The sequence below is a fragment of the Cucurbita moschata genome, unplaced genomic scaffold (assembly GCF_002738365.1).
Source record: "Cucurbita moschata cultivar Rifu unplaced genomic scaffold, Cmos_1.0 Cmo_Scf00024, whole genome shotgun sequence".
NCBI lineage: Eukaryota > Viridiplantae > Streptophyta > Magnoliopsida > Cucurbitales > Cucurbitaceae > Cucurbita > Cucurbita moschata.
In genome coordinates, this window is record NW_019268540.1 from 3,316,241 (window position 1) to 3,326,182 (window position 9,942).

Here is a 9,942-nt window from a genome sequence, read left to right on the forward strand (position 1 = left end):
GGGGGGGGGGGGGGGGGGGGGGGGTGTTGGGCATCATAGAATTACCACGTAGGTCTTAGTCCATTTTCCTTCAATTCACTGCATTGTCTTTTGTTGGGACCGTGAGTTTAGATCTCTTCTAAAGCTTGGACTGCTTCAGATGTAGAGTACAAAGCACTCTTGAAAATTTCTTGTCTCATGAATGCAGTGTATACCTTTAGTACCTTTCAACATTGGTGGAAGAGATGTTCAATGAAAGAATTGGAATATGTAGCAGCCTGCTGCAAGAGTAATTTGCATTCACTTGTTCATGCTCTTGGTATTAATCAGTTTTATAAGTGATATGCAGCACCACCTTCACCAAGTGATCCTACAGTGAAGAAAGTTGCTGACAAGCTAGCAAGTTTTGTGGCTAAACATGGAAGGCAATTTGAGCATGTTACTCGCCAAAAAAATCCTGGAGATACACCTTTTAAGTAAGTTCTTGCTGTGTTTAAAAAAATCCTGGAGATATGCCTCATAACATTTCCCTTCCTGCTACTTCTTTCTAGTACCTACGGCTTCTATTGGTATTTGATGTTTAGCTTCTCAAAAATCATCTATTAATAAAATGTCTATCATGTTTGCAGATTTCTGTTTGATGAGAGTTCTGCAGATTACAAATATTATGAATATCAGCTAGCTGAAGAAGAAAAAGTTCTTTCACAGACCATCGAATCTAAATCATCAAATGGTTTGGGCTTCCCTCTTGATTCTCATATTCTATTTGTTGAAAGCAAGAATTGATGTCATAATGAAAATTGTGTGTTACATTGTGTTGTTAGTTTTGTTTTGTTTTTCTAAAAAAATTTCCTCAAATTTCTTAGGGACAAGGCAATTGTGTACTTTTAAATTTGACGATCTTTAGGTATCAAGTTGTAGAACTTTTGGGATTAAAAGAAATGTATTCTTGGATACGACTTCTTTTCTTATTTTTCTTGTAAATTTTTTCCTATGAAATACAAGGTCTCATTTTTTATGAAAGACATTATAGGGGCTGCTTATTTGGGATATTGAATTGTTTTTTCACATTCACTTTCTCTTTTTCTATTTGTAGATGGTGGGAGCACGCAAACATCTAAGCCAAAGATTGGTTCCCAGAAATCTTTCCAGCAGCCTTCCTCATCAAATTATCGAACTCCTGCCTCTGCTTTATACGAACCATCTGAAGATTCAAGAGCTTCCGTGGGTTCATCTAATACTACTGCATGGTCTGAAAGGACAGGTAGCATGCTTCTTCCTTTTGTTATGGGTATGGAAAAATGAGAGAGTAGGGAAAATGGGCATCTTTTATATCTGAAATTGTGGGAGAAATTTATCTGAACGCTGTTCAGTGCTCACCATGATCAATGAATTGACATTGTAATTGGGCTTGTGGTTTTTGCACTTTAAGGTGAATCTAGGTCATCACCAAGTGGAGATCCAATTGCAATGATGGAATTCTACATGAAGAAAGCTGCCAGCAAAGAGAGGATGAGACAACCTAAACTGTCAAAAGATGAAATGCCTCCTCCTGCTTCTCTTCAAGGTATCAATACCTGCTGGGGTGTAACTGGTTGACCGTTAATCATTATTAATGTAGCTTTTGGCTTTATTGGTGTTATTGCCTGAACTTCCTTTCTTTTCATTTCTGGGGGTGATCTGCAGCTTCAGGCAAAAGGGGGCATCACATGGGTGACTTCATTCCTGATGAGGAGCTTGAAAAGTTCTTAGCTACATGCAATGATGCATCTGCCCGAAAATTTTCTAGAGAAGCCGCTGATAAGGCTAAAATTCAGGCTGATAATGTGGGGCACAGACTCCTATCTAAAATGGGATGGAAAGAAGGTTCTCCCTCTCCTTTACATAAACCATTGGACTTAACAATGCTAAATCGCCTTATAATTTAGCTCTTTTTTAATTAGATCCATCTTTATTTCCCTTTCCTGAAGCCTTTGAGAAGTCATTAGATTTCTTCTTCTGGAGCTTATATTCAACCATAAGTTTAGATTATGATTCCCAACTCCCGTTACTTTGAAAGTTCATTTCTTAACGGAGGAACCCTACTAAAACTGGCAAGAGAATCGCAGGTGAGGGTCTGGGAAGCTCCAAGAGTGGCATTTCAGATCCTATAATGGCAGGTGATGTAAAAATGAATAACTTGGGTGTTGGAGCTCATCAACCCGGTGAGGTGACTCCCGAAGACGATATATATGAGCAGTACAAGAAGCGTATGATGCTTGGTTATCGTTACAGACCAAATCCACTGGTAATCATCACTCCCATTTTAGCTTGAAGTTTCTTACTTGATTGATGCCTATGGAAATCAAAGTAGTTTTGATGCACGTTGTTTTCTTGGTTTTGGTAGAACAACCCTCGGAAAGCATACTATTGAACAACGACGGTTCTTCTACAAGGCGTTATGACCATTCTGGCTGTGTTTGAAACTTATGAGAAAAACCAACTACTACGTTGTGGAAATGGAAATTCACATCATCTATTGTGTCACAATTAATTTCTTAACTCAATAAATAGATACTAGACTTGCTTCTTTTTCTCATTCTTTTGTTTGTAACTTTTCCTTGATTAATCAATATTTTCGAAACCTCATTTGAAATCATGGTGGGGTACCTATCAACCTGAATGTATAATATATTCATGCATCCGAACAGTAGTTAAATCTCGATGAGGATGGATGTAAAGCTAAGCTGTGAAATCTCCTATCGGGAATAAGTACCAGTGAGGGCTGTAGATCCCAAAGAGAGGTAGATTGTGAAATTCGGAAACTTCTTCCTAGTAGATGTGTTTTAAAAACCTTAAGGGGAAGTCTCGAAAAAGACATCTGTTAGAGGTGGATCGATTACATGAACACATGAAGAAGATGAGAAATGAGAAATGATAATTTGTTAATGATACATATCACCCTTCTACATTCTTCCTCTTCAACTTGTTTGAGTTTAACATTTATATAAGTATCTTTTATCATTGATGATCTCATGAGTTATGAGCTGTTTTTTTTAGGTCATGGAATGTGATGGGTGTATTTTTCAAGTTCATTCCAATGATAGTGCATATTCTTTATTGTATTAATTTACATTATCAAATTCACTCATATAATGGAGATATTAGGAGCTTCACAAAAGTCCTACTTTTATTTTCTTTTCTGTTCTATTTTTAAAATGAAAAAAAAAAAATTAACCACCCATCACTTAAAAATACACGAACAATCACATATTTCTACAATGATATATACTTCACTTTTGGCCTAATCTCTCATCATTTATTCTTACTAATGAAGATATTATTATTCACTTATATATCTATGATCTTCTGAAAAAATGAGAATAGAAAGTAATCTTAACTTAGAGGAGTTCGGGTGGGAAATATAGATCATGCATACATTGTTTCTTGGCTACCATGGTTTGATGTCATGACTAGGAAATATAAATGTAACAAAAATATAAAGTGATATGTCAATATTTTTTTTACCTATCAAACGTAAATTGAGTAGTCAAAGTCTATAAGTCATAAGTATTTAAGATAAAAAAAAAATATCATGATCTCACATTAATATATACGTAACTTAAATATAAAATTTTAAACGAACATTATTTTATTATTGGAGGCGTAAAAAACGTGATTATTTTTTTAAACATAAATAGTAAATATATAAGAGTTTGACCATACCGAAATTATAATTAAATAAATGGTAATTCGATAATTAAATTATAAAAAAAATCCAAACATAGTAAATGGTCGCATTAAGTTGGCTAAACTGATTTGGCTGACTCTTTATAATGTCTCATTTTCAAGTCTGAATTTTAATAATTGCGTATACTACAAAGTATTAAGCAAGTACTTCCAATTATAATAATTTAGTTTTAAATTCAATAATTAATTTAAAAATTGACTTTTAAATAAACGTATTGGATAAATAGGTAATTTCAACCATTTATTCTCCCCTATAACAATGCATGAAAAAATAATTATATTAATTTTTTAAATGACTTTTAACATCTCTTCGAAAAGGTCAATTTTAAAAAAAAAATGAAATTAAAATAATCATTGTACTTTAAAAATCATAAATTAAGTATAATAAAAAAAAAATTTATTATTATTATTTTTGTCTTAATTGATCTTAACAAATAGAATAGATTAAAGGACTTCATTATTTTTATTTTTATTTTTTTATTTTTCATAAATTAATTTAAATAAATATTAAAATTAAGATCCTAATTAATTAAGTGGAACATTTTATTAAATATTTGTGTTTAGCCATGTGTGTTCTTTAGGAGTAGACTGTTTTAATTAAAATTAACATCTTAATCAATTACCTTTTAATTTATTTTTAAATAATTTTTTAGTTCATTTTTAAAAATTTAGTTTCGTCATTCATTATTATTTATCAATATTTATTATTCAATTCGACCGAACTAAAAATTTAATAATAAGAAAAAATAATAAAGAAAATGAGAAGGTGAAATGTCTCCAAAAATTAATTAATTTTAAATCTTTTAAAACTAATCTTTTGTAGATTTCTTTTATTTGTTTATATAAATAATCATTTTCTTAATGTATTTATTAATTATGGGTGAAGAAAAAATAGTTTAGTATAAAAATTAATTTAATAAATAAATGCTCATGTAGGTACTACGTGAAATTTTTAATTCACATTCATATATTTTATATAATCATAAAACGACATTGTTCAGCGTTGCATAGCTGTTATTAATGACGTCCTCTTGATCTAATGAATTAGTTGACTTTATCTTTGTTTAATTAGTCCCCACTTTAATAGGAATTAAAAATTAGGTAGGAAACGTTTATTTTTAATCTTATTTTAATATTTTGATGGTGAAGACTCCGACAAATTAGCAACGGTAATATTTTTTTGACTTGAATTAATATTCAGTACGTTAACACGGTACACGTTATGATGGAAGTCAACCTACAATTAAATTTTTTTTTCGTAATTTCTTGCATTTTATTTTCTTCTCTTTATATTATTTATTCCCATCTTCGACCCCTATTAATCAAGTTTAGAGTACGATACGAAAACTCGAGCAATTGAACAAAATATAAGAGGCCAAAATAATAATAATAATAAGGATAATAAAATAATAATAATAATAATAATAATGAGAGGAAATGGTGAAATAATTGCAGCATTGACTCCTGTGTGGGGTTGACTTTTTTGAAGGATGACTCGGCGAGTTAAGGGCCGAGTCAATTATTTTTGGATTTATTCAATTTTTATTCATTTGAAATGCCATTGTTTTCAAACTTTATGAGAAAGTCAACGCTTTTTTTCAGAGGAAGAAAATTTCTAAGCATATTTTTTGGAAAATTTACGAGTATCATTCAATTAAAATATTTATTTATTTCTTGAATTTTTAAAAATATATTATATATATTTTAATTTAGAATTTGATAATTGGTATCAATTTTAGCTCTAATAATAAAATTTCATCTTTTTTAAAATTAATATTAGAATAAGAATTATGCATGAATCTTAAAAAAAAAATTAATTAATTTGTCTATTTTAAAAATTAAACGCGTTTTTTTTAATAATTTAAAAAATATTAGAAAGCACGAGGGGGCGAAGGATGACCATTTTGGTCAACGAGAATCTGACGTCACGGACCAAGATTTCGGTCTTGGTTAGTGGCATTTGACGTAATAATTCTGTGAATGGAGGGTAATTATGAAACATTAACCCTTTAAATTAAACGAACATGTGCCTTAATGGGACATTGCCACTTGCTCCATCTTCTTCTTCTCTTCTTCACTCAAAGACTCCTTAGTGTTTTACTGCTCGAACTGCTTCATGCTCTGTTTTGTTTTCTCTGATTCAGCCAAATTTTTTCGTGTTCTTCGCTGAATTTTGAAAGTTCTTGAGGTGAGAAGATTGAAAATGGAATGAAAATGATGATTTCTGAATTGAATGTTTTTCTTCCTGTTTGTAGATTAAGCTTAGTGTTGTGTTTTTTATGCTCTGTTTTTCAGATTGGGTTTTGTTGATCATCTGGGTTTCATCCGATTTCAGGTTTTTAGGGTTTGGAATTTCGTCGAACAGTTTAGAGGCATACCCTGATTTTATGGACTGCGATTCCACGAATATCCATAGCGCTGGTGGGCTTATGCGCTATTGGTCTGCTCCGACCTCTGTGTTTGCGAATCTCCTCGATGGAACTGAAGGTCTTCTTCCGAGTAACAATGGCGGCGGCGGCGGTAGTGGGGCAGAGGACTATCGGGTCATTCGATCTACGAGCCCTGTGGTGGTTAATCGATCTTGTTCGATGGTTAATTGTGGTGGTGGAGATCAGATTGGGAACTCGTTGGGGGTTATGAATTTGAATAACTCGATGCAATTGGATTTGGGTGCGAGGAATTCCGGTAATCTTTTCAGGCAAAGTAGCTCTCCTGCTGGGATTTTCTCTAATTTTACTGCTGAAAATGGTAATATTTCTTTGTCTAAACCCTTTGTTTTAGATTAACTTGATTGCTTCAAATTCTGTGGAAATACATATTATAATCTTTTCAGGCCAGCGTTGAGGTTGGCACACTAATTTGTTAACAGAACCCACAACTGGTACACTACTCTTCCTGACTTTGATACCATTGTAACATCTCAAACCCACCGTTGGTACTCTATGTCTGGCTGGCTCTGATACCATTGTAACATCCCAAACCCACCGCTGGTACACTATTCGATGTCTGGCTCTAATACCATTGTAACAGCCCAAACCCACCGTTTGTACACTATTTAGTGTTTGGCTCTGATATCATTGTAACAGCCCAAACCCATTGTTCTCCAACCAATGTGGGATCTCACCATTCACTCCCTTGGAGACCCAATGTCCTCACTGGCACACCGCCTGCAACCTCTGGCTCTAATACCATTTGTAATAGGTCAAGCCCACCGCTAGTAGATATTGTTCTCTTCTCTTCAGACTTTTCTTTTCGGGATTCCCCTCAAGGTTTTAAAACGCTTGAGAGGGGTTTCTACACCCTTATAAAAAATGCTTCGTTTTACTCTCTAACTGATGTGAGATCTAACCTTGTGAATTATATAGTTTAGAATGAATGGGGTTTATAACGATCAACCTCATGTCGACCCGCAGGCAATACGACGAGGCAATATGATGACAATTTCCTCAACAGTTCTTGGCATAACTCTGCAATCAAGGACTTAAAAAGAGGTAGAGATAACAATGGGCGCACGTTTTCGACATCGATCGTGCTCGAAACTCAGGTACAATGCAACTTAGTGAGTTGTTTAAACCTGCAAATTTGGCTTAACTTTAACAGTTCTTTGTTCTGCAGAATGCTGGCTATGAAAATAACAATCGTGGATTGGCTCATCATTTGAGCTTTCCTATAACTTTCAACAATGATCCGGTGGAGAAGTTTTTTAGATTTCAAGAACATCCTATTCGTCACCAAATTCGAGCTAAACGTGGATGTGCCACGCACCCACGAAGCATTGCCGAGCGGGTAAACCCTGTCTTGTTTCGATCAAACCGCTGTCCTACACTGATTAACTGCATTCAAATTCTTAAATCTCCAAGTTTTTGAATTTTTAGAATAGAAGAACTCGAATTAGTGAAAGAATGAAGAAACTACAAGAGCTGTTTCCTGACATGGATAAGGTAATTTATCCTGACTCTCGATGATACATCGTGCTAACGGCGTACAATTTCAATGTTTAAAGACTAAATCGTTCGATCCATCGATCGATCTTTCCTTGCAGCAGACGAGCAAAGCTGAAATGCTGGAGTTGGCCGTTGAATACATCAAAGGCCTGCAGAGACAGGTCAAGGTAACAGTTAAAGACAACCTTAAGTTAATCGAATCACATGATGATCCAACTGCCACTTTTGTCTCATGAAAAGCTCTGTATTTGTTTTGGTGCAGACCCTCACTGATACGAATGCGAAATGCGCGTGCTTGTGCTCGAGTCGATAACAAGAAGAAACACGTATATTGTAGCTTGGTTTCAATTTGTACAGACCATAGGTAAGCTTTAAGGAACATGAAGATCCAAGAACAAATACAAAACAACGTTGTTTACTATGTTTAAAATTGTAGGATTCTACGAAGATTGTCTGTGTAATTGTATTATATGTTAGAAGTTCCATATAAGATCCAATTCAACAAAAGACAATTGAATAGTTAGCATTCTGGCATGTAAATATGCTTGTTGGATCATCATATGCGTAGCTATAAGCCATTGGACAAGCTGACTTGAATGCTTTCGAATAACCCGTAGGCTTGCACGTCTGCGGGCTACCGTATGCCCCGGTGCAGCAATACTGCGGCGTGTCGAAAGCCAAGCACGCACTTTTACAAGCAATGGTTACACCCTTCTTCTTCACCTCCAATCCACTAGGACATCGTTGATTCAAGTCCGATAGGCATTTCACTGTTCGACAACTCCCCGATCCACCGGAGGGGGATATCGAAATCTCCATGTTATAGCCATCAACAAGGCTAACATCATAGAAATCCTTAGGACTGTCTAAGGTGAACTCTGCAAGTGTAGCAGGTGGGGTACCTCCCGCCCCATCGCATTCGAGTACGCCACCGCAATCGCCTGTATCACACGTCCCTTTGCCAGAGGCATCGAAGGAACACCCATGTCGACCCCAGAATCGACCTGACCATCCTGTAGGTGCATTGATCGTTACGGTCTCGCCGGGTTTCAGCTGAAATCCGCCGTTCATTAGCTGAGGCTTCCCTGCTCCTGGTTGGATTCCTGGCCATACCGTGTCGCTACATTTGTTCACCAAACTGAAAACTGCTGCATCAGTGGCTGAAACACAAAAACATCCATCAAAACACAGAGAAAGAGATCAAAGAGGGAAAGATTTGTGATTATTACAAAAGAAAAAGCAGGAAAGCAGAAGGAAGAACAGGGAGAACTCCATGAGAGCAGCACAGTGTTAGCTTTGAGCAGAAAACCAGGAATGGTGGCTTTTAAGAAGGCCAAACAGCACAATTAGTCAACAAGTTCAACTTGTCATTCTTTTGGCCATGAAAAGTTACCAAATTTGGGTGAAAACTGGAAGAAACAACTGGTTTTTTATGGGACTATATATATATATGGTAATTTTTTCAGCATTTGAAAATTACCAAAAGAGAAACGTTTGAATGGTGTGAAGAATCATGTGAGCATGAGTAAAAAATTCCATCTTTTACTTGTTTGGGTGTAATTTAAATTTTATTTACTGCTATAATTACTCATTCTTGTAATTCATTTTTGTTACCTATTTGACTACACTACTACAAGATTACAGGGTAATGGAGGATGTGGAAACCTCCTCTTTGCAGACGCGTTTTAAAAACCTTGAGAAGAAGCCTGAAAAAGAAAGCCCAAAGAGAACAATATCTGCTAGTGATGGGCTTGAGTCGTTACAATATGTCTTCTTGTAGTCACCTGTTCAATCTGGAATTTCATCTCTGTTTTGGTTTCTGGTATCAGTTTGATTTGAGTTCCTTTGTTCAAATCAATATCGATGTTGGGCTCCCCTTCCCGATTGTCCTGTCCATTTAATCAGCTTTTTTCCAATCAAACCCTCTATTTTTCCGGTTGAATAGTTGAGTTCTTTAAATAAAGAATCTTGCTTATCCATAATATAGGTTATATTAATAACTAAAATACAGTAACACAAGTATCACTGATATTGATTACAAACTTTAAATATTCTGAATATTTTTTAAAGGTAAGGTGAAGTTGAGTTGTAATTGGAATCTGAGTACGGCACAAGATTGATGAAATAAAATAATTAATATTTAAGTCAAATTAGAAATTTGTAAGGTACATTATTTAAAGTAGTATGAATCTTTTCAACGATAGACATCTTAACTCAATATTGATCAAACTCGACTTTCTATAAATTTCGATCGGAAAGTTGAAACAAACATTTATTTTTTCATAAAACA

General features: G+C 34.8%; 3 protein-coding genes across 3 annotated transcripts in view; 2 read left to right on the forward strand and 1 right to left on the reverse strand.

The window, feature by feature from the left end:
* Nucleotides 1-2,635, forward strand: part of LOC111460974 (SURP and G-patch domain-containing protein 1-like protein) — a 4,771-nt gene extending 2,136 nt beyond the window's left edge. The window contains exons 3-9 of the mRNA XM_023104377.1: nt 329-455; nt 609-712; nt 1,076-1,243; nt 1,412-1,546; nt 1,666-1,845; nt 2,088-2,266; nt 2,366-2,635. Of these exons, the coding sequence (XP_022960145.1) occupies nt 329-455; nt 609-712; nt 1,076-1,243; nt 1,412-1,546; nt 1,666-1,845; nt 2,088-2,266; nt 2,366-2,392 (920 nt within the window). The 3' untranslated portion in view covers nt 2,393-2,635. The remainder of the gene's footprint in view (nt 1-328; nt 456-608; nt 713-1,075; nt 1,244-1,411; nt 1,547-1,665; nt 1,846-2,087; nt 2,267-2,365) is intronic.
* A 3,053-nt stretch (nt 2,636-5,688) lies between these two features.
* On the forward strand, nt 5,689-8,061 carry LOC111461158 (transcription factor bHLH130-like). Its single transcript, XM_023104656.1, has 7 exons — nt 5,689-5,695; nt 6,004-6,456; nt 7,122-7,252; nt 7,324-7,494; nt 7,584-7,649; nt 7,751-7,819; nt 7,915-8,061. The coding sequence occupies exons 1-7, from the start codon at nt 5,689-5,691 to the stop codon at nt 7,963-7,965; spliced, it is 948 nt and encodes a 315-aa protein (XP_022960424.1). The 3' UTR covers nt 7,966-8,061.
* Nucleotides 8,054-9,099, reverse strand: LOC111460709 (thaumatin-like protein). The gene is made up of 2 exons (XM_023103958.1): nt 8,882-9,099; nt 8,054-8,812 (listed from the first exon to the last, which is right to left on the reverse strand). Exons 1-2 carry the CDS (start codon nt 8,925-8,927, stop codon nt 8,151-8,153), a joined length of 708 nt encoding a protein of 235 aa, XP_022959726.1. The 5' UTR covers nt 8,928-9,099; the 3' UTR covers nt 8,054-8,150.
* Nucleotides 9,100-9,942: the final 843 nt, after the last annotated feature.